Raw genomic sequence first — 24,012 nt, forward strand, 5'->3', positions numbered from 1 at the left:
TGCAGTCTCTACAGGCATTTGTGTTCAAGTGAAATAAAACTTTGCTCTCCAGTGAGGCCATACTTTGCCTAGAGAGAGAAACTGGGTTGGCTGTTATGCATGCAAAACAACACCATATTTACAGAATATTGCACGCAGAGTGACAAAAAACAGTGGTGTCAGGAAGACTTCAGGAACAAACACAAATGACTCCACACAGTGAGAAGCGATGCATAGCTAAAGAATAGCAAATCCACAAGGCACAAATGGACACGGGACATGCTCAACAACAGCACATTACAGGGAGCACCTCAAGTGTAACACCACACCCATACTAAGTACTTGTAACAATGAACTTTGAGGGAAACAAGTAGTCCTGTGAGCAGGTGCAGAATTCCATAAACTCCGTTGGCCTCTGCAGTTGTTTGACAAAAGGTGTGTCATTAATCAACAGTAAGAGAAGCCCAAATTTCGCAATACAGAGTAGTCACAGAAGTAAGACAAGTGGTATTAGGTAACTCAACCACGTGATCAAAAAAGTGTTGATTACCTAACAAAGCAAAATGCTACAGTATATAAAGGCACAATCTGCCACAACATCAACATCAGAAGCTCGTGTCCACCAGGGAGATGTTGCTCCTGGGAGCAGCCAGTGTTGTCCTCCTGGTTTGTGTTGCTTGTCTGCTCTCCATCCTGCAATGGAGGAACAGGTCTGGAAAGGGGAAGATGCCCGAGGGACCAGCTCCCCTTCCCATCGTAGGAAACATACTGCAGGTGAAACCAAAGAATTTAGCCAAAACTCTGGAGAAGGTAAGGACACACTTGTTTTTTCCCAGATTCTGCTAATGGTGAGCAATGTGTGGGCTATATGTGTGGGGATGATGTGTGGTTGTACCCTGCTGAGTTGCAACAGGCAAGGAGCAGAAAAGCCCTGGGGATTTCAGCTGGAACCCTCAATGCTGCCCCCCTTGTTTAGGGGCTGATGGCTCACTGATGCTCCTCTTGAGAGGACCAGGCCTTATTTAACATCTATGACTCTACAAGGCTGCACAGACTGCAGCAGGAGGTAGCAGACCAATCACTTTTCAATCCTTCCTCTCTACCTGCTCCATGGCCATGTTCCCTCTTGCATTTTGACAGCTCTCTGAAAAATATGGGCCAGTCTTCTCAGTGCAACTGGGTTCAACTCCAGTGGTGGTGCTGTCTGGATATGAGGTGGTGAAAGAAGCCTTGATTGATCGTGCGGATGAGTTTGCTGCCAGAGGACACATGCCTATCGGAGACCGGGCTAACAAAGGATTGGGTATGTTCACTGACTGAGCTTCCTCAGAGGAAAGGGAAGTGATGAGGACAAGTATGGCAGATGAGGGCTGGAGCAAATGAAGCATGAGGGCAGTCAAAGAGAAGAGGGTGGGTACCTTCGGGACAAGGAAAGGCAGGGCAGCTCACAACCTCTGGCTTCCACTCCCTGAAGAGGGTAAGAGAGACATGTAGCTGGACTTGTCTCATGAGTGCACAGTGAAGGGCAAGAATCAATGGAGCCATATTGCAGTAAGGGAAGTTCTGTGTGGATACAAGAAATGAACTGTCAACAAGGAGGTTGGTTATGCCTTGGAGAAGGCCAAAAGTGGGCTGCTGGACTACAGCATCTCCAGGGACAGCCTCCAAACCACAGTTCTATGTCAGTGCTCCCCCAGAGACAGCACTCACTCTCGTTGCAAGTCTCCACTCAGCTCAGGTCCAGCACACCAATGACAGGCCTGTCCTCTTTCTTCTTCCACTACAGGCATTGTTTTCAGCAACAATGAGGGATGGTTACAAGTTCGGAGGTTTGCTCTCACCACTCTGCGCAACTTTGGGATGGGGAAGAGGAGCATTGAAGAGAGGATCCAGGAGGAAGCTGAGCACTTGCTGGAAGAGATCACAAAAACAAAGAGTATGATCCACTTCTAAAATAGCCTACATTTGCAAAAAAATGGATATGCCAAGGGTGCCCACGTTCTTAGCAGAAGATGTGGAGCTTCCATTCTTGGAGATACACATAAGATGTCTGAACGTTCGCCTGGAGCAGCAGCTCGAGGTGGCAATGCTAGAACAGTGGGCAACGTGGCCTCTCAAAAGTCTCTGAACCATTCTGTGAGTCTGTTAGTGCACCTCCTTGTGCATTTGAACCCTGGAAGCTGTTAACAATGACACGATCACGCATAGTTCCTTTTGGAGAATATCTCTGCTTTCATTCTGAGACTGAATTCTGACTGTCCGTTGCAGCTCCTTTTACCCATGGCAGCCACAGGTTTTCTTTAATTATTTCTTTACCTGTTAATAGATTGTAACTTTTCTGAACTCACAGGTATGCCCTTTGACCCAACATTCAAGCTGAGCTGCACTTTCTCCAATGTCATATGCTCCATTGTCTTTGGGAAAAGATATGACTATAAAGACAAGAAGTTCCTGTCCCTGATGAACAACATGAACAACATATTTGAGATGATGAACTCCCGCTGGGGACAGGTACATTCAGCAGACATTTCAGAGAAGGATCAGGAGGCCTCCCTCACAGGGAAGTCTCTCAATTCTTCACAATAACACCTATCAACACCCTGCTGCAGAAAAGGGAATATCTTCAGGATACAGTTGCACCCTTGCCGCACTATGGCAGTGGGGTTGGAACAAGATGATCTTGGTGGTCATTTCCATCCCAAGCCACTCAGTCGAAATGGGCAGTTAAGCACTGGAATAGACTCAACAGGGAGATGGTTGAGTCAGCGTCCCTGGCTGCGTTTAAAAACTATTTAGATGTGGTGCTCAGGGAAATGACTTAAAAGAGGGACATTTGAGTTAGGGTAGTACAGTTAGGTTGCAGTTGAATGTGATGATCTTTAAGGCCTTTTTCAACCCGAGCAATTCCATGATTCTATGACTAACTCTGAAAATTCAGACCAGGCTCAAGCAGGTCCCCATTGCTTTATTGGAACTCCCAGTCACACAGCCCTACTGCTTCACTCAGTTGACGGGATTGATGCTGCCTTAGCTTTTTGTTATCACAAACAATAGGGCAACTGCCACTCCGGTGACCTCTCTGTTTCTTTCCTTCCAGTTATACCAGATGTTCTCCTATGTCCTGGATTACTTGCCTGGCCCACACAACAATATATTCAAAGAATTTGATGCTGTGAAAGCCTTTGTGGCAGAGGAGGTAAAGCTGCACCAAGCCTCCCTGGATCCCAGTTCCCCACAGGATTTCATCGACTGCTTCCTCAGCAAAATGCTGGAGGTAAGGAGACACCAAAGCACAGCTCATCCCCAAATACACATCTGCTGATGATTTCTCCCAGCTGGCTGCTGCACTTAGCAGACACATTCAACAGCTCTGGGTGGAAACAAAATTATGGGGTGACACAAGAAAGGGACACGATTCTCCTTTCAACCCGAGAATCAGCAAGACCTTTTCTCTAGGAAAAAGACAATCCCAAATCACACTTCAACATGACGAACCTGATAACCTCAGCCTTTGACTTGTTCATTGCGGGAACAGAGACAAGTAGCACCACTACGCGATATGGGCTGCTGCTTCTTCTCAAGTATCCAAAGATACAAGGTAACAGACTACAGTATTTCTTACCTCTACCTTTCCATAGGGTCTCACACAGATCTCACAGTAATGCCCTCTCCTAACATTATTTTCACATACTCTACATACATAGTCAAAATCCTTGCAACATCATACCTTGGCTGGCTGTTACAGAACTCCAGGCTTCACTGGTAACAGGAGCAAATGCAGCCCTCCCACCACACCACCCCAACTGGCCACGGACTTGACTGTGTTCACACTTTTATCTATTGGCACTCCTAGTTAGTGAAGCAGTTAAAAAGCTTTCTTGGAATAGGCTGCAGTGGGGAGCAGCATTCCAGACAACAACAAAATCAGCATAAATGTTCCCATCATCAGTAATTTGATTCTGAACCCATGGGATCTGAGGATTGTTTATGACAGCCTGCTTGAGTGGGGGTTGCCTTGTTCACCCATCTTAACAGCTGTTCTTCTTGTGGCAGAGAAAGTTCAAGAGGAGATTGACAGGGTAGTGGGACGATCACGAAGACCTTGCGTGGCTGACCGGACCAAGATGCCCTACACAGATGCAGTTGTCCATGAAATCCAGCGCTTCATCACCCTCATCCCCACTAGTGTCCCTCGTGCTGTCACTAAAGACATCCACTTCAGAGACTACGTCATTCCCAAGGTTAGCAGGCATGCGCCACCCAGTGTAGCAAAAGAATGTCAGCACTTGTACCCTCAGGCAGACAGATACAGACCAGTAGCAACAATTGCTGGGACTCGACCTTGTCCTCACTCATGCCTTCATAAAGGATCTGTCCCCTCATCCCCAGGCTCTTGTAGCTTCCCTGCCATGCCCTGTTGCTGCTCCATGCACCAAGACTGGAACACTAGCTCTGTCCAACACCTCTGCACTCTTGCTCTGCACGCTGGCCTGCTAGGGATGAAAACACAAAGCTCACAACAAAACATAGCTGTGTCACCACACAGGCACCGAGTTGCTCACAACAATTTGCTAGAGCCTGGGCCATGGTACTCCCATTTCTTCATGTCTTCTGACATGATCATACCACTAAGTCCAGCCTTAGCTTGGCAGGGAGCAGGATTAAGTGACCCAGTGATGCTCCTCTTCCTTCATGTTCTGCTCTTCTTGTGTCACCGCAGGGCACCACAGTCTTTCCCCTCCTCAGTACTGCACTGTACGACAGCAAGGAGTTTCCAAACCCAACTGAGTTTAATCCTGGACATTTCTTGAATGAGAACGGCACCTTTAGGAAGAGCGAGTTCTTCATCCCCTTCTCAGCAGGTAAGGCACAGTTTCCTCCTGCAGGAGCTCTACTCCTTCAGCTTAGGTTACCACACATGCTCCCAGACCAGTCCTGCCAGAGCTTCCTCAGCTTTCATTGCCCTCTGTATAATTCCTCCCTGCTGATCCCTTCACTAGCCATGCTGCACACCTTGGTTGGGGCCTGACAGATTTTCAAACCCCTCCTTGGGAGCTGCTGATGGAATGGCATGCAGGGGACCCATTCTCATTTTCTCAAGTACCTGCCACTTTCATACGCATCAATTAAATCTGGCCATATCCAACCTGCCATCCAAGTGGCAGATCCAATTTTTATATGCTCCTCTTATATAGGCCACATACATCTACCACTGTCCAATAGCCGCAGCCCTCCACTCTCAACCAGACATAGCAGCACCTCACTCTCCCATCCTTTCCATTCTTCCTCCATGTTCAAGACTTCTCCTGCTCCTGTTCTGCCTTCACACACCCAACCAAACTTCCACTCATCTCACTGCTGTGGCTGCGTCTAGTCAGTAATGCTGCATACATAACACGTGGGCTCACTACAAACTCTGAGCCACTCAACAGCACCCCCTCAGAGCTTTTGGTTGTATTTGCTTCCAGGGAAACGAATATGTCCTGGAGAGGGCCTGGCACGTATGGAGATATTCTTACTCCTCACCACCATCCTGCAGAACTTCACCTTGAAGCCTGTTGTCAGCCCCGAGGAACTCAGCATCACCCCAACACTGAGTGGGACAGGAAACGTTCCTCCCTACTACCAGCTCTGTGCTATCCCCCGCTGAGGGGCACAAAACCTCACTGCTCTGCTCCTGAGACACTCTGCTCCTTTACCCCTCCCCACCTCAAACCACAGGCAGGAGCATTGCCCCACCAACCCAAAGCCTCCACGAGGACAACCCACAGACAAAGTCCCAGACAGATCAAACACGGATGCTCTAAACACCTCCCAGATCTGCTCCTCCTCACCACAGCGCAGAAGGTGATGCTGCACCCCACTGCACTGACACTCTGTACATATGCTCCCTGAGCACAGCAGTCCCACTGAACAGGTAATTACTTCACAGATGAGACTCCATGCTTGCCCATCACCTGCTTCAATGGCCATACAGGTCCCACCAAGAGCAGCATACCTTGCAGAAGGATTGTGTTGCATATGTGTATGTTAACAACCTAATAAAGAACCATCTGTTTCTGAGGACTTGAGCTCTTCTTTTCATAGGACAATGACCATGCTTGTAGCCACTGCTCCACACAACAGAGTAGGTCAGAGTGCATATGGGCAGAACTGTGCATGCAGGGCTGTCCTCCCCAGGGTGAGGCCTTGCCTGCTTCACCACTGGACTCACTGCTACTGCCTGCAAGGATCCCAGCCAGCATGCTGCCCACAGGAGCCTGACAGAAATCTGCAGCATCCCTCAAGGATGACAGCACACACCCAGCTCAGAGGCTGAAGGAAGCCAGAGATTCAATGCCATTCCCATTTGTTGGGAATTCTCCCTACTACTGGAGGCCCTTCATAATTATCAGGCATGCTATTGCATAGACATTGCACAGGTTGGATGGGCTGGGCACACCTTCACTGTACCTCCCCTGTCTCCCTGAAGCATTACCTGATACAACACTGACTATCAACATGGCCCTCAGCACCTCACTTGAATGAAGAAGGGGCTGCAGAAACTGCATCTCACACAGCATGCTCATCTGAAATCATAGGAGAATAAACCCTCCAAATCCATATCTCAGATGAGATACCTTTTGTGGGAGCACAGAGGAAGGAACAGTGTAATTGAATGAAAAACAACTCTGAGTAAGAAGTAATAGAGAATGGAGGAAAGTTGCCATCCCTGGGCAAAGTACCATTGCAGGAATGACAGTAACAAAGCACAATGTTTTCCAGGCAGCAGTAGGAAGGCACGTCTAAAAAGGTTCTGAACATACACGGTCGCATCAGAGCAACTCCTTCCTTTTCAGAACCATCTTCCTCAGCTCCCAGGTGCACCGAGGCACCCAGACAGCAGGTGACTTTCATCCTATGAAGCGCACTAACTGAATTCATGGCGCTCTAGTTTTAAAAGAAAGAGCACGAAAGATGCGGCCACCTGCAGAGTTCTCTGAGGAACTTTGACACGAAAAGGAGAAATTAGTTACCACTGGCAACAACTGCTGTGAACCAAAGCGCAAATGGCCCTGTGCACTCTGGGATTGCCTATAGCGAAAAGTCTATCTGCCCCATACCTTGCAAGGGACGTTGTACGCCATGAAAAACAACAGAAAAACAGACATGCTACAATTGACAAATGGGACAATGCCAAAGCCAAATGGCATTTGCAGACAGCAGGGATAACCTCTACAAGCATCCTGTGGGAAGTGGGGAGGCTGACAGCCCTGAGGGCAGGAGTGGCACTTGCTACTGACACCTGCTGAACTGAGGTCCAAAACGAGAAGGAGCAGACAGCAAGCCTACAGGAGACTCTACATGGATCTGACATGTCTGCAAGCTTGAGATTTACTTGCAAAGAAAAGTGACCACGTTAAAACACAGCTACCCTGTTATATGAAAATCCAAAACACATGTCTCCAATGGACTTCCTCCAACAGAACCAGGAAAGGTGAAGACAAGGTTGGAAACTCACTACCCTGGACTTTCACGTTGATGGAGAAGAGCTACCTGTCCTGTCTGCCATCGGCTTCTGCAAGCAGAAGATAATATTCAGGAAAGCCTTAGATGCTTTTGTGACATGACAAAGCTTATGGCTTCTGTCAGGAAAAGGTCAGAGTGACGGCACTCATGAGTTTTCCCCTCTTGTAAATGAATTCCAGTGTGAACGCCAGGGTGGAGGAAATATTTCAAACACACCAAACTCATCCTGATAAAAGCCAGAAATCTTGGAAGTAATCCTAGTTCCTGCATTTGTACTAGATTTTGGGCACAAAGAATGAGACAGTACTGAGAACAGAACCCAACTCCCCAGGAACAGGGGAAATTTACAGAAAAGCCAGCAGGGAACAACCTGCAGAACCAGCAGCACAGAGATACCATGAAGCAATGCAAACTCCCATGAACTCCTCTGCAAAGTAAACACCAATGAACTCCACTTTCACCCACTAGAAGTACTTGGATGCGCATGAACTCCGAAGTACGGCCCTGCCAACGTCAGAGCTTATTTAGCAGTTAAGATTAGCATATCAAAACTTTGTAAGAACTAGATGGAAATTCAGTTATTCACCAGTGAATCAAGTAAAGGTGTTCCAGAAGTGAAATGGAAAGTAGAAAGTTCTAGGCTTTCTACAGCAGAATTTTATCATACCACTGCATCATAGCATGGTTGGGTTGGAAGGACCATCAAAGAAGATCTAGATCCAACACTCCCACTGTGGGAAGGGACACCATCCAGTAAATCAGGTTGCTCTAAGCCCCATCCAGCCTAGCCTTGAACAAATCCAAGGAAAGGGTATTCACAGCTTCTGCGGGCAGCCTGCTCCTGCTCCAAAACACTCTAGCTGTATTTTCTTCCATATGTCTAACCAAACTATCCTCTTTCAGTTTAAAACCATTATGTATTGTCCTATCACAACACACCCTCCACTCCTATCTTGGGAACACCCTTTATGTGTTGGAAGGCTACTGTAAGAGCTCCTTGGAGCCTTCCATTCTCCAGTCTGAACAAACATAGGTCTCTCAGCCTATCTTCAGAGGAGTGGGGCTCCAACCCATCCATGTTCTTTCACAACCCTCCTCTGGACCTGCTACAGCTAGTCCATGACTCTCTAATCCTGACAGATGCTTAGACTCAGAAGTGCAAAGCAGAGCAGGAGAATTACATCCCTTGACATATAGGCCATGTTTCATCATACACTGTAGGATACAACTGGATTTTTAAGACACAGGAGCACATTGCCAGCTCTGGTTGAGTCTTTCATACAACAGTACCTCCAAAACTTACTCCAGAAAGATGCAACATTAGGAGCAGACCCCCCGCTCTGTTCTTGCGTTGGGGACTGTCCTAGACAAGTGCAGGACCTTCAAGTGAGCTTTCACCAATGTCCTGAAAATCAGATGCATTCACATCTCAAGCCCATCTAGGTCCATACTGTCAGCATCTGTGCAGCAGAGAGTACCAATGGAACCACTCAGCTCAGAGGCATCCTCAAATTTGATGTTTGAGCACTCAGAAGACATCACCCTCACACACCCCAAACAGTCAGCACAAAGGAAACATTCCCTTCCCAGCCAGGTGGAAAGGTGAGCTGCAAACTCCCTTGGACACAGGCCAGGGTCAGCCAAAGGGCTACTCCAAGTCCCTGCAAACAAAACAAGGGGACCAAACAACCCCCAGAAGAACACAGCTCCAAACACAGCCAGGGACTGCCCTACAACACCCATCCTGCTCTCCTGCCAAGCACCATGAAGCACCTGCTCTTAGCCTGGCCCTTTTAAGCTGTGGGGCCAGATGGGAATAACAAGTCTTGATGGTTGCAGGTGGACACAAGTCAGCAGTTTAACACATTCTACTGCTCCCAGCTGCCTCCAAATCCATCACAGTGTGCTTGCACCTATTTCAGCCAACAGCCACAAGACGAGCTTCTGTCAAGAGATGGCTCTCTGTTCATAACCTAGTGCTGAGAGCAGTTCATTTGTGCACTCCATTCTGGAGCTCCAGAAGGGCCTTCCAGCTCTTCCTCTCCTGATGAGTTCTTTCCCTCACTGGCCAGTCCAGCAGTTCTGCCAATCCTTCCCAGTGTTTCCCCCCTTGATGCACTGATTGCTCATTCCATGGCACAAGTGCCATAAGCTGAGTTAAGGTGCTCTCTGTTGCAGGTGTCAATGCTTCAAATCCTACACACAGGCCACTAACATGGAAGTACAGAAAGAGTCCCCTGCATGCAATCGATGACTAAGTAGGGAGCTGTGCACATGTGAAAAGAGATGATTTCCATTAAATACTCCTGGCTCTGGACTGCAGCACTGTTTGCATGCAATGTGCCCTTAGAAGCTGGTATCAGGAAGACTTCAGTAATGAGCAAATATGACTTCCCTCAGTGACTACTGGTACAAACCACGCTGAAGAACAGAAAGCCAACATGGCACAAATGTACCTGTGACATGCTCTACAACAGTATATTACAGGGAGCTCCTCAAGTGGAACACCACACCCATACTAAGTACTTGTAACAATGAACTTTGAGGGAAATAAGTAGTCCTATAGGCCGTCATGAAATTTTTTAGACTCTGTTGGCCCCTGCAGTTGTTTGACACAAGGTTTGTCTTCAATCAACCGTGCGCATCGGACAACTCCTGATTTTGCAACATGGGGCAAAATCAAGTAATTGATTAGCAGGATTAAATAACTCAGCCATGTGACCTAACAAAGCAGAACTCTCCAGTATATAAAGAGGCACAGTCAGCCACAACAGCAACATCAGAAGTTTGTGTCCACCAGGGAAATGTTGCTCCTGGGAGCAGCCAGTGTTGTCCTCCTGCTTTGTGTTGCTTGCTTGCTCTCCATTGTGCAATGGAGGAAAAGGTCTGGAAAGGGGAAGATGCCTGAGGGACCAGCTCCCCTTCCCATCGTAGGAAACATACTGCAGGTGAAACCAAAGAATTTAGCCAAAACTCTGGAGAAGGTAAGGATGCCCTTCTTTCATCTCAGATTCTGCTAATGCTGAACAATGTGAGGGCTGTGTGCGTGGCAATGATGTGGTTACACCCTCCTGAGTGGCAACAGGCAAGGAGCAGAAAAGTCCTGGGGATCTCAGCTGGCACCCTCAATGCTACACCTCTTGTTTAGGGGCTGATGGCTCACTGATGCTCCTCTTGAGAGGACCAGGCCTTACTTAACACTGCAGGTCTGCAAGGCTGCACAGGCTGGAGCAGGAGGCATCAACCCAATCACTTTTCAATCCTTCCTCTCTTCCTGCTCCATGGCCATGTTCCCTCTTGCATTTTGACAGCTCTCTGAAAAATATGGGCCCGTCTTCTCAGTGCAACTGGGTTCAACTCCAGTGGTGGTGCTGTCTGGATATGAGGTGGTGAAAGAAGCCTTGATTGATCATGCAGATGAGTTTGCTGCCAGAGGACACTGGCCTATCGGAGACCGGGCTAACAAAGGATTGGGTATGTTCACTGACTGAGCTTCCTCAGAGGAAAGGGAAGTGATGAGGACAAGTATGGCAGATGAGGGCTGGAGCAAATGAAGCATGAGGGCAGTCAAAGAGAAGAGGGTGGGTACCTTCGGGACAAGGAAAGGCAGGGCAGCTCACAACCTCTGGCTTCCACTCCCTGAAGAGGGTAAGAGAGACATGTAGCTGGACTTGTCTCATGAGTGCACAGTGAAGGGCAAGAATCAATGGAGCCATATTGCAGTAAGGGAAGTTCTGTGTGGATACAAGAAATGAACTGTCAACAAGGAGGTTGGTTATGCCTTGGAGAAGGCCAAAAGTGGGCTGCTGGACTACAGCATCTCCAGGGACAGCCTCCAAACCACAGTTCTATGTCAGTGCTCCCCCAGAGACAGCACTCACTCTCGTTGCAAGTCTCCACTCAGCTCAGGTCCAGCACACCAATGATAGGCCTGTCCTCTTTCTTCTTCCACTACAGGCATTGTTTTCAGCAACAATGAAGGATGGTTACAAGTTCGGAGGTTTGCTCTCACCACTCTGCGCAACTTTGGGATGGGGAAGAGGAGCATTGAAGAGAGGATCCAGGAGGAAGCTGAGCACTTGCTGGAAGAGATCACAAAAACAAGGAGTACGATCCACATCTAAAATAGCCTACATTTGCAAAAAAGGAACGTGCCAAGGGAGCACACGTTCTTTGCAGAAGATGTGGAACCTCCATTCTTGGAGATACACATAAGATGTCTGAACGTTCTCCTGGGGCAGCGGCTCGAGGCGGCACTGCTAGAACAGTGGGCAACGTGGCCTCACAAAAGTCTCTGAACCATTCTGTGAGTCTGTTAGTGCACCTCCTTGTGCATTTGATCCCTGAAAGCTGTTAACAATGACACAATCATGCATAATTCCTTTTGGAGAACATCTCTGCTTTCATTCTGAGACTGTGAATTTCCACTGTCCGTTGCAGCTCATGATACCCACGGCAGCCATAGGTTTTCTTTAATTATTTCTTTACCTGTTAATAGATTGTAACTTTTCTGAACTCACAGGAATGCCCTTTGACCCAACATTCAAGCTGAGCTGCGCTTTCTCCAATGTCATATGCTCCATCGTCTTTGGGAAACGATATGACTATAAAGACAAGAAGTTCCTGTCCCTGATGAACAACATGAACAACATATTTGAGATGATGAACTCCCGCTGGGGACAGGTACATTCAGCAGACATTTCAGAGAGGGATCAGGAGGCCTCCCTCACAGGGAAGTCTCTCAATTCTTCACAATAAGACCTATCAACACACTGCTGCTGAAAAGGGAATATCTACAGGATACAGCTGATCCCTTGCCACACTATGGCAGTGGGGTTGGAACAAGATGATCTTGGTGGTCATTTCCATCCCAAGCCACTCAGTAGGAATGGGCAGTTAAGCACTGAAATAGACTCAACAGGGAGGTGGTTGAGTCAGCGTCCCTGGCTGCGTTTAAAAACTATTTAGATGCGGCATTCCTACCACTGCGCCACCGGGGCACACTTCATTTGAGTTAGGGTAGTAGGGTTAGGTTGCAGATGGATGTGATGATATTTAAGGCCTTTTTCAACCCTATAATTTCCATGATTCTACGAATAACTCTGAAAATTCAGACCAGGCTCAAGCAGGTCCCCATTGCTTTATTGAAGCTGCCTTAGCTTTTTGTTAATCACAAATAATAGGGTAACTGTCACTCTGGTGACCTCTGTATTTCTTTCCTTCCAGTTATACCAGATGTTCTCCTACGTCCTGGATTACTTGCCGGGCCCACACAACAATATATTCAAAGAAATTGATGCTGTGAAAGCCTTTGTGGCAGAGGAGGTAAAGCTGCACCAAGCCTCCCTGGATCCCAATTCCCCACAGGATTTCATCGACTGCTTCCTCAGCAAAATGCTGGAGGTTAGGAGACACCAAACCACAGCTCATCCCCAAATACACTTCTGCTGATGATTTCTCCCAGCTGGCTGCTGCACTTAGCAGAGACATTCAACAGCTCTGGGTGGAAATAAAATTATGGGGTTACACAAGAAAGGGACTCCTTTTAACCCGAGAAACAGTACAGCCTTTTCTCTAGGAAAAAAGCAATCCCAAATCACACTTCAACATGATGAACCTGATAACCTCAGCCTTTGACTTGTTCATTGCGGGAACAGAGTCAACAAGTACCACTACGCGATATGGGCTGCTGCTTCTTCTCAAGTATCCAAAGATACAAGGTAACAGTGTACAGTATTTCTTACCTCTACTATTCTTTAGGGTCTGACACAGAACTCACAGCAATTCTGTCTCCCAATATAATTCTCACATACTCTACATACATAGCCAAAATCCTTGCAACATTGTACATTGGATGACTGTTAGAGATCTCCAGGCTTCACTGGTAACAGGAGCAAATGCAGCCCTCCCACCACACCTCCCCCCACTGGTCAGGGACTTCACTGTTTCCACACCTTTATCTACTGGCACTCCTAGTTAGTGAAGCAGTTAAAAAGCTTTCTTGGAATAGGCTGCAGTGGGGAGAGGCATTCTTGAGAAGAACAAAATCAGCATAAATGTTCCCATCATCAGTAATTTGATTCTGAACCCAATGGGATCTGAGGATTGTTTATGACAGCCTGCTTGAGTGGGGGTTGCCTCGTTCACCCATCTTACCAGCTGTGCTTCTCATGGCAGAGAAAGTTCAAGAGGAGATTGACAGGGTAGTGGGACGATCACGAAGACCTTGCGTGGCTGACCGGACCAAGATGCCCTACACAGATGCAGTCGTCCATGAAATCCAGCGCTTCATCACCCTCATCCCCACTAGTGTCCCTCGTGCTGTCACCAAAGATATCCGCTTCAGAGACTACGTCATTCCCAAGGTTAGCAGGCATGTGCCACCCAGTGTAGCAAAAGAATGTCAGCACTTGTACCCTCAGGCAGACAGATACAGACCAGTAGCAACAATTGCTGGGACTCGACCTTGTCCTCACTCATGCCTTCATAAAGGATCTAGCCCCACATCCCCAGGCTCTTGTAGCTTCCCTGCCATGCCCTGTTGCTGCTCCATGCACCAAGACTGGAACACTAGCTCTGTCCAACACCTCTGCACTCTTGCTCTGCACGCTGGCCTGCTAGGGGAAAAATGCAAAGCTCACAACAAAACATAGCTGTGTCACCACACAGGCACCGAGTTGCTCACAACAATTTGTTAGAGCCTGGGCCATGGTACTCCCATTTCTTCATGTCTTCTGACATGATCATACCACTAAGTCCAGCCTTAGCTTGGCAGGGAGCAGGATTAAGTGACCCAGTGATGCTTCTCTTCCTTCATGTTCTGCTCTTCTTGTGTCACTGCAGGGCACCACAATCTTTCCCCTCCTCAGTACTGCACTGTACGACAGCAAGGAGTTTCCAAACCCAACTGAGTTTAATCCCGGACATTTCTTGAATGAGAACGGCACCTTTAGGAAGAGTGAGTTCTTCATCCCCTTCTCAGCAGGTAAGGCACAGTTTCCTCCTGCAGGAGCTCTAGTCCTTCAGCTTAGGTGACCACACATGCTCCCAGACCAGTCCTGCCAGAGCTTCCTCAGCGCTCACTGCCCTCTGTATAATTCCTCCATGCTGATCGCTTCACTAGCCATGCTGCATAACTTGGTTGGGGCCTGACAGATTTTCAAACCCCTCCTTGAGAGCTGCTGATGGAATGGCATGCAGGGGACCCATTCTCATTTTCTCAAGTACCTGTCACCTTCATACACATCCATTAAAGCCAGCCTTATCCACCCTGCCATCCAAGTGGCAGATCCACTTTTCCCATGCTCCTCTTACGTAGGCCACGTACAACTACCAATCGTCCAATAGCCGCAGCCCTCCACTCTCACCCAGACATAGCAGCACCTCACTCTCCCATCCTCTCCATTCCTCCTCCATGTTCAAGACTTCTCCTGCTCCTGTTCTGCCTTCACACACCCAACCAAACTTCCACTCACCTCACTGCTGTAGCTGCATCAAGTCAGTAAGGCTGCATACATAACACGTGAGCTCACTACAAACTCTGAGCCACTCAACAGCACCCCCTCAGAGCTTTTGGTTGTGTTTGCTTCCAGGGAAACGAATATGTCCTGGAGAGGGCCTGGCACGTATGGAGATATTCTTACTCCTCACCACCATCCTGCAGAACTTCACCTTGAAGCCTGTTGTCAGCCCCGAGGAACTCAGCATCACCCCAACACTGAGTGGGACAGGAAACGTTCCTCCCTACTACCAGCTCTGTGCTATCCCCCGCTGAGGGGCACAAAACCTCACTGCTCTGCTCCTGAGACACTCTGCTCCTTTACCCCTCCCCACCTCAAACCACAGGCAGGAGCATTGCCCCACCAACCCAAAGCCTCCACAAGAAGGGCCTGCAGATCAAGGCAGATCCCAAGCAGATCAAACATGAATGCTCTGAACACCTCCCAGATCTGCTCCTCCTCACCACAATGCAGAAGGTGATGCTGCATCCCACTGCAATGGCACTCTGTACATATGCTCCCTGAGCACAGCAGTCCCACTGAACAGCTAATTGTTTCACAGATGTGACTCCATGGCTGCCCATCACCTGCTTCTATGGCCATACAGGTCCCACCAAGAGCAGCACACTTTGCAGGACTGTGTTGTATATGTGTATGCTAACAACCCAATAAAGAACGATCTTTTTTAGTCGGACTTGAACTCTTCTTTTCTTTGGGTTAGGGCCATGCCTGCAGCCACTGCTCCACTCAACAGAATAGGTCAGAGTACATATGGGCACCACCGTGCATGCATGGCTGTCCTCCCCAGGGTGAGGCCCTGTCTGCTTCACTTCTCCTTTTCAGAACCATATTCCCCATTCCAACGTATACCACAGTGCCAAGTAGGCAGTTGATCTTCATTCTATGCAGTGTACTTACTGAATTGACAGTTGTACTGTAAAAGGGCGTTAAAGATTTTGTCATGTCCTGTAGAGAAATTTAAAAAGATGAAGAATAAAACAATAATACATTTTCAGCAACTAGTAGGTGTCCTGTGCAGCTGTGGGAATGGAGAGGGATATTTCTGCAGGGTCTGGAGGTGATGGTATGGGAATATACCAATGTGATCTGAACAGGAAACATGACAGTTATTCAAGAGGGAAAGAAATAAGTTATAATAATAATAATAATAAAGCATGCAATGCTATTTAAGAATGTAATACAAGGAAACAAACTGGTTTTCTCAAAGTGCTTACACCATGAAGAACCTTACCATGCAATAGGTTTACTCTGCCAACTCCCCACTGAGAGGGCAAAGCTTTTTTATTACTGCTGTGGCTGGGGGACAAACAAAGACAAAGTACAGAGTAGCTTGTAAGATAAGCAAGGACTTGCACCTGCAGCCTTTGAGCCACAAAATAATCACATGTTCCTGCTCTTGTTGATTCAGGGACAGCTGAAAAGATAGAAAGACTTTAACCTTTTCCTGACTAAATTCTTTCCACGCACAGAAGGAAAGCTGTCTGCCTGTCTGGGATACATTCTGGGAGGCTTGAAGAAAGTTAAAAACTGCTTCTCTTGCTGGTATAGCCACACTACTGAGTCCATTACACAGTGAGCTCTACAGCAACTGCAGATGACTGGGAGGCATTTGTGTTAGTGGTAGTGCAGGGAAGGGAAGCTCAGCTTTGGGGTTAGGGATGAGGACAGGCAGTGCAGGAGCCTCTCCTCTAATCCAGGAACAAGTAGCATGTCTGTAAGCAGCAGATCTGCTGAATCCCAGCCAGAGACATAAAAACAGTGGAATTCAATAAAAATTGAGTGAAAGAGCAATGCTGCTGAGGTCTCCCTTGCAACTGATGTGGAAGGTGACAAAAGGCTAAAAAGAAGCCTCACTGAGCATCCCAGTGAATAGGGCCTGGTTATTTCAGGTCAGGGAGGTTAATGCAATGAAAGTATGTAGGTAGAAGTCTGGATACTGCATGTTATGAAGAAGGAAGGCTGAGACCACAAGCATGTTGTGAGAGGATTCATACTTCAGTCTTAGCTCAGTTTAAATCCTGCGATCTAGGACCAGGACACTTTGCTGGATATGAGGGATCGTAATATTTACTAAACAATCCAGAATTCATCTTTCTGTTTTTAACTGCAGTCAGAGGCTTGTTTGGAACCGTGGCCTTTGTAGGCAAGCTTTGTACATTGAACGGAAGTGTAACCTTTGAACAACCTAGCTTAGGGACTGCAGATGTTGGGAAATGCCTCTGAGAGTGCTCAGTTAACTGTCACCAAGCTAGAAGGATCTCTTTCAGGCTCTCCTTAGAGACCCAGGTATGGCTACATCCATGTTGCCAACTGGGAATGACACTCAGCAGAGGCATTCTCACCCAACAGCTGACCTGTTAATATTTGAGCTTGGATATTCACACCTATCTCTTCTCTGAAGCTGTAAATTTGTTTCCTTCTTGGTTAATGATATACACTTAATGGACATTATGTTTATTTCAGGACTGTGCAGTCAGGTTAGATTAAAGTCTGAACAGAAGGGGCCGCACAAATAATACATTTATATACGTTCACCTTTCTGTCCTCAAGGTATTTGTAAAACTCTGTGTGCAACTGACTGCTGACAAATTTATATTCTGAGCCAGAAACAGGTATGTCTGTAACTTGCCATAACCTGATTGGTAACCATTATTTTGAGTAGAAATGTTTTTTCCTAGTTAATTTAATCATAATCATATTTAACCATTACACCAGGGATAAATGCTTAGCTTCTACCACTAGAGGACAGAAAACACACAGCTTTTATTTAAAGGAATAACCTGGTTCTGCATTTTCATTTTTAATTAGTGACTTCTGCATTTGGGTTCTTCACTTTTTATGTACAAAATGCAGGATTCAGAATATCTTACTAAGACTATCATACTTGGAAGCTGAATTCTCTAACCAAGCAAATATAGGAAACTACAGCAAGATATGGAGAACAAGGCTGTTTCTCTTAATGTATACAATAGTTAAAAACCACTGTCTCAAGTCACTTGTAGAAATGGATAAATATGCAGATTGGTACAGTAGCCACATCAGGAGAGACAAGGATATCATTTGCATGTAAATTACTACTGACTTCCAACATATTTACTTCAGAACAGAAAGAACACTTCCAGACCTCCTCACTGAAACTCCTTTCCAGCCTGCTCTGAAATTTCAATACCTAAAGTGAATGCAATTCAATATTACATTACCTTTGCTTGCAGACACATCACTGCAGTGCCCCTGCTTTTGTTCACAGATTGTCCAGATTACTCACTATGATATTTAATGATATTTACAGGGCTCTGAGCATCAGTGACCCTGACAGGAGTCAAGTACACTTCCTGGCAGCATTAGCTACAGTAGCTACTCTCTGCCAAGAGCACATCTTGGGTAAGAGAAAGTCTTATACTGCAGTTGAAGTGAAAACAACAACAAAATAAACATTTTGTTTAAAAATGCAACATCTCCCTCTCCCTTTTCCCCACTCAGTAACTTGCAGCAGCCTGCAAGCCTGGAAGCTGAAAAAACAGGCCTCTTCCCCATCCCAAATAAGCACTGGTGGGCTCTTGGTGCTGTACAGAGAACTTCTCACCTAAGGGAGCAGCAAGGTGATGGAGGAATGCAGTTAGCACACATGTCCAGAAATCAAATGGTCTGGATTTACATTACAGATTTAACAGATGCTTCCACCCCTTCAGCATCAATCCTCCAATATATGGAAAATACTAGCTTAATATGAATGCTCACAGCCAGGGACTGAGTCCTCATCTGTGCTTATACAAGCACCAGCTCTAGTACGATCATTTCAGCAGATCCCACAGGATCCCACCTCACAGGACAGGAAATCTCAAGAAAGGACCACTGATTGATTGCACTTTGCTCTAACTGCCCTAGGACCTGGTGATACCTCCTGGACACAAAAACTGAGCAAATACCTGGAACTACTGTTTGCTCTGCAAGGAAAAGCAAAGATAACAAAAACGTCAGCTGAGTCAGTTGGAGCAGGGAACTGGAGAGCTAAACACTCCTGAGAAGCATTACATCAAACACCCCGGTACTCCCACAGCCTCACCTCTCTGACCTCTCCCCCAGGTTCCAACAAAATATGACTCAACCGAGGCAGGACAGCTCCACTCACCATTTTGCTCTTCTCCACACGGTAACAGCTGACTGTCTGACCCCAGGCTTAGTGCTCTGTGCAGAATGAGATTCTCTTCCTGCTGAAAAAAATAGCAACAAAACCAAAACACAAGAAACTGGAGACCTGTAAAGAGGAAGAAGACAAAGACATTTCTGTCAGGGTGAGTCAGACAGCCTAGCTGGATCCCAGCACACCTGATAAAGCAGCTCCTAAGCCAGAGGTAGAGTACATGGTGCATGGATTCAGAGCACTGAGGAATACAGCTCTGTTTGTTTATTTATCTTCCTCATAGCATAAAAAACTCCCACCAAACAACAACAAAACTGTTTTTGGCTGTGAGTGCACCACAGAGGAACCCTGCTTTTGATTCCTAAGGTTAACACCTTGTCTGCTAGAGGACATTTATGGGAAATACCAAAACAAAGTGGAGGATTTCTGTTGGCTTGTTTCATGCCTGATGCTAAGATCGATGGTTCCGTGTGCTCCTAAGTATCTTTCTTTGTCTTGACTGGCGTACAACTAACTACTTATAAGAGATGAAGAATCCTTGCAGACAGTAGATATCCCATTCAGCATCTCACAGATGGAGACTGAATGGTCTTTGGGTACTTCCTAGAAAATTAAATCCCAGTTCTAGAAATAAGCAAAGAAACTGGCCACATTACAAAGTGCTGGTGGCTGGCAATCAAAGTTGAAAGAGAAATTAAGGAAAAATACTACTTGAAGAGAAGAAAACATGTAATAACCCTGTGAAAGATCATGAAACAGGTTTCCAGTGTCCAGATAGATCATGAAAACAGTGATAGCATATCTTGCTGCAGCTGCACACATCAGTGTTCCTCTAATAGCCGTCACATTGGTTCATATTCCATCTTCTATATCACCTCCTATTTCCCACTGGTTTCCACTTGGGCTGCATCACTTCTGCTACTTCAACATCACTTTGGACCATAATTGTCAGCATGACTGGATGCTCACTGATCCTCATTTTGGAAATCATGTCCATCAGTGACTTGACTGCCAGCAACCCAGCACATTCCAGAATCAAACTGTGAAGAGTCATACCCTGGTGCAGGAGGATGTAGGAAAACACTTATTCCTTACTTTATATTGTTGCTGTGCCTTTGTGAGCAGTCTGAAGGAAATTTGGTCATCATGAAGTTTTGAGTGGCTGTGACACACAGCACAGGAAGTGTTGGGGGACATGCATGAACAGGGAAGGGATAGGGGGAAAGAACAAAGAAGTTATCCTTAACAAGCAGGATATACATCAGGCAGAAGAGAGGAGGAGGAAGAAAAGCATTTTTTAATGCTGCCTCCCTACTGGCCATTTTGCTGCCACAGGGGGAGTATAGATCACAAGGCTGCAGGTAAAGATGTATTAAGAAACTTCCTCCCCTTGAGGAAGTGGTGGATGCATGCATACAATAGAATGTGCAACTGAATCCAGTTTTTAATAAATGCAGAGACTCATTCAGCACATAAGTACATTTTTATCACCTCCACACACACCTCTCTTCCCCCCGCCCCCCATAACATTATTTTTGTTAGTGAAATGTAAAACCACACGAAGACTGGAATATGCAAATACACCTTAGAGGGTCTCACATTCTTTCTTTTTCACTTAAGAAACTTAATAGACATTTAGAATTATTGACTGTTACCACCCAGTCAGTACAGCAGAAATATTCTACATAGATCATTGGTTGAAATGTACAGTACAACAGTTGTGAGTACACTGTCACAAAAGACACCTGCTTGAATGCTAACAAATGCAGTAAATCCATCAAACCACATTGTGAGCATCTGCAACAAACCAGAACACCAAATACAAAGTCTGAGGAACATAAGGAATTATCAGAACATGGAGCACAAATGTTGAAGTACGATGGAAGCTTCTACAATAATTCTCTCCCATTAGAGAGCCAGGAAATCTGAACTGCTGTTTGCCACGTATTGCTTTCCTTCTGCTTCATGGGGATCAGCGTCAAGCTTTGATTGCCAGACCTGAGCCACTGCTGTTTTGCTTGAACGGGATCAAGGAAGAGAAGGAAAAGAGCAGACCACAGCTAACAGATCTCATTTTCTTAGACCTTTATGGTCAAACAGCTTGATATTAAAGGCCTTGGCTGTAAAAAGATCTTGAAAATTGGGAAGAGAGAGAAAACAACAAAACAAACAAACAAAAAACAGAGCTAAAAAAAAAACACTAACAGAAATAACTTGGTTTTATACAGCCTGCAGTAAAGCTATAGTCCATGGTAAGTATTGTTCACAAGACAGTTATTAAGGCTTTGACTACTGGTCTTATACATGCACATTTTATATACATATAATAGCATTTATAAATTATTTTATTTTTCTTGTTCTAAGCAAGAAAATATTTTCATGCATTTTCTTCTCCTAGTATTCACAATACTTGGACCATATTATGTTCAAGGACTTCTGGAGAAGGCTGGGTCTATTTATTATCCATCTGGAAATAGCCTCATCTCCAGAAAAGTCGTTTGTGCCTGACAGTGGTGCTGGCCCTATATTTCTCCACAGTCATGCACTCAGTGAGCAGGTGTCACCCCAGAGTCTGACAGTACACTGGTTATGTAAACATAGTAATCCTTGGATTATAAATACTTTATTAAAGCTAACGTACCTCAGCTTTTAGCTCATTACTGCCCATGAGTGCCATAATGAAATAGATTCAGGTCTGAATGATTTTCTTCTTCTTTTATTCCCCTCCCTTATCAATAGCTCAATTACAATTCTCAATTCCCTACTTTCTCTCAAATAAGTGCCAAGCTGTCTGTTAATTCTGCAGTGGTCCTGTAGCTTCCATGTGTATAAATAACTGCAATGCAGAGCAGGTCTCAGCCTTGTAGCTCAAAGTGCTTAAGTCATCATCTCACATGCACAGCAGGGTTTACAGAACTGCTGTGAAGCTAATAGATCATGTCATGGGCAGGTAAAGAACGAAGCAGCACAAACCAGCAGAACCCTTCCATTCCTTGTCCTATGCCTGGGGCATGCACCTGTTAGACAGGTTCCAAGAGCTCACCAGAGCTCACCTGTAGCATGGCTTCTGTTCCCTTTGTCTCAGGAACAACCAAAACAATATACTCATGGTAGGATATTCTGACCATCTCTGACTCAATGTGTCCTTCTTTGAGGTGCTCCAGCTAGCTGATGCTGTAAGAGCACCCCTTAGTAGATGTGGGGAGCTCTTTAGGGAACAGCATAGACAGCTATGAAAAGGAAAGGCTCACAAAGATGTGGGCCCAAGGAGCAATGGGAACACGGAAAGGAAGAAGCATAAAATGACCAAGAAAGCAAACATGGGTAGAGTGAGGACAGACTCATCTTATTTAAGATGAAGCCTGGACCGCTGCTATAGCCCTCTAAGCTGCCTTGCCTGGCAGGGTAACTGAAGCAAACTGTAAATGTTCCATCAGCTAAGTTTTGCCAGCATTACACATTTATGCTCAGCCTCCTATCAAAACATATCTGTTTTAGACACCAGCTTTTCCTTGGCCACTGCATCAAAGTACTTTCATTTAATGTGTAGTGTGACAATTACTGCAAATCAGGCACTGACCACTACTTGATCACTGTGGTCCAAGTAGTTAGCAGCTAAGGAGGCCATCCCCATGCCCCAGCTACTTTGCAAACCACAAAAACCAAGACACTAAATAGATGGGACGGAAGGAGTCATGGAATCTGGAGTCCCAGCTGCGCAGTCATTCTCATATTGCACTGAGTACCTTGGGCTAGCAGGGGAGAGCAGGCAGTCCACAAAGTCATCTGAGAAAATCCTACTGGGTGACTGCCCACATCATCTGCTCCAGACAACTCATGTACAGGATGCTTAGGAAATACCATCTAGAGACAGGGTATTCAAGAAACTAAGGCCTTCCTCAGTTTAAGCTCAGTCTTCATACAGCCCTACAGGAAGCTATGCAAAACACAACATTTATGCCCTGGCAGGTATGATTAGAAGACAATTTTGGGTCCTAGGTATGTTAAGAAGAGAGTCACACTAATCATTTCAGAGGGAAACCTTTGTGACTGGATTTAGTTTTAGTTACAGAAAAAAAAAAAACCAACTGTGCACTGTTTTTGGTCAGGTGCACAGAAGCTTCAAAAAGTCAAAAATCACAGCTAAACATCTCGATCTTCAGGGTAAGGAATGTCTGTGAGGAGCAGTCAAATTACTTTCTCATATGCAATGCATCCTGAAATTTGGTACTTATGTATTGGGCATGAAACCCTTTCTTGTTAATGGTGTCATCTGTGTGGAATCGAATCATGATGGAATCTCCTGCAGAGTAGATTTCTTCCAGAGGCTGCAGAAAAGGAAAGAACACAGCACAAAGTGGTCAAGTCTGCATGCTAAGTAATCATCCAAGCTGTGTTGCCAGAGTTTAAGCTCACAGTGAAGAGGCTAGGAAACATGAATACCTCCTCAGTACCTCCTGTTGTGTCCTGACTTTCTGAGCATATTCTTCTTGCTCCCTGCATGCTTGCCTTTTATATCTGAAGACTGATGGCAGTCCACTCTACAACCCCAGTTCTTCCAGTTGTTTTTGATTGGTCACAGGACTCCCTGGATATTCTTGTTCCAGTCCTCTGGGCATGTTCTAATTTGTGCTAATCTTCTCAGGAAATGACACAGACCAAATTGGACCTTGTTCAGCAGCTAAGTCCCTCCCATGAACGATGCAAGCAAAGCTCTGGTTGCTTCCCTCACTGTTGTAACTTGCTACAACCTCTCTGTGTTTCTCCCCAAACTTTCCCCTTCATTCTCCATTTGTCAGCATGCAGATAGGTGAATACCACCCACTGTCCTGAACTTCTTAACATAAAGCTGCTATACCTTGG

The 24,012-nt window shown here is 46.1% G+C and overlaps 3 protein-coding genes across 7 annotated transcripts in view; 2 read left to right on the forward strand and 1 right to left on the reverse strand.

Moving 5' to 3' along the window:
• Positions 1-534: 534 nt before the first annotated feature.
• Positions 535-6,045, forward strand: LOC146759955 (cytochrome P450 2C9-like). Its single transcript, XM_085554456.1, has 9 exons — positions 535-789; positions 1,120-1,282; positions 1,766-1,915; positions 2,330-2,490; positions 3,077-3,253; positions 3,436-3,577; positions 4,033-4,220; positions 4,700-4,841; positions 5,448-6,045. Exons 1-9 carry the CDS (start codon positions 610-612, stop codon positions 5,627-5,629), a joined length of 1,485 nt encoding a protein of 494 aa, XP_085410582.1. The 5' UTR covers positions 535-609; the 3' UTR covers positions 5,630-6,045.
• A 4,218-nt stretch (positions 6,046-10,263) lies between these two features.
• Positions 10,264-15,681, forward strand: LOC146759956 (cytochrome P450 2C9-like). Of its 2 annotated transcripts, none has more exons than XM_085554455.1 (9): positions 10,264-10,472; positions 10,800-10,962; positions 11,446-11,794; positions 12,011-12,171; positions 12,715-12,891; positions 13,067-13,208; positions 13,666-13,853; positions 14,332-14,473; positions 15,081-15,681. In XM_085554455.1, exons 4-9 carry the CDS (start codon positions 12,013-12,015, stop codon positions 15,260-15,262), a joined length of 990 nt encoding a protein of 329 aa, XP_085410581.1. In that variant the 5' UTR covers positions 10,264-10,472; positions 10,800-10,962; positions 11,446-11,794; positions 12,011-12,012; the 3' UTR covers positions 15,263-15,681. The 2 variants fall into 2 exon arrangements, with proteins under 2 accessions (XP_085410581.1, XP_085410580.1); XM_085554454.1 differs by having other exon boundaries at positions 11,446-11,595.
• A 4,894-nt stretch (positions 15,682-20,575) lies between these two features.
• The window catches only part of TLL2 (tolloid like 2), a 77,903-nt gene continuing 74,466 nt past the window's right edge, over positions 20,576-24,012 (reverse strand). For all 4 annotated transcript variants that reach the window (XM_085554411.1, XM_085554410.1, XM_015866854.3 and 1 more), the window contains one exon: positions 20,576-23,477. In XM_085554411.1, the coding sequence (XP_085410537.1) occupies positions 23,343-23,477 (135 nt within the window). In that variant the 3' untranslated portion in view covers positions 20,576-23,342. The remainder of the gene's footprint in view (positions 23,478-24,012) is intronic.

This window comes from Coturnix japonica, chromosome 8 (assembly GCF_054131305.1).
Source record: "Coturnix japonica strain WE chromosome 8, WE-NBRP24, whole genome shotgun sequence".
NCBI lineage: Eukaryota > Metazoa > Chordata > Aves > Galliformes > Phasianidae > Coturnix > Coturnix japonica.

Bases quoted from the DNA above. Each gene is read 5' to 3' on its own strand.
- LOC146759955 (XM_085554456.1), top strand. From the start codon at position 610: ATGTTGCTCCTGGGAGCAGCCAGTGTTGTCCTCCTGGTTTGTGTTGCT. The intron at 2,491-3,076 runs GTACATTCAGCA...CTTTCCTTCCAG, and splicing joins TGAACTCCCGCTGGGGACAG to TTATACCAGATGTTCTCCTA. The intron at 4,221-4,699 runs GTTAGCAGGCAT...GTGTCACCGCAG, and splicing joins GAGACTACGTCATTCCCAAG to GGCACCACAGTCTTTCCCCT.
- LOC146759956 (XM_085554454.1), top strand. From the start codon at position 10,293: ATGTTGCTCCTGGGAGCAGCCAGTGTTGTCCTCCTGCTTTGTGTTGCT. The intron at 10,963-11,445 runs GTATGTTCACTG...CTTCCACTACAG, and splicing joins CCGGGCTAACAAAGGATTGG to GCATTGTTTTCAGCAACAAT. The intron at 13,209-13,665 runs GTAACAGTGTAC...TTCTCATGGCAG, and splicing joins CAAGTATCCAAAGATACAAG to AGAAAGTTCAAGAGGAGATT.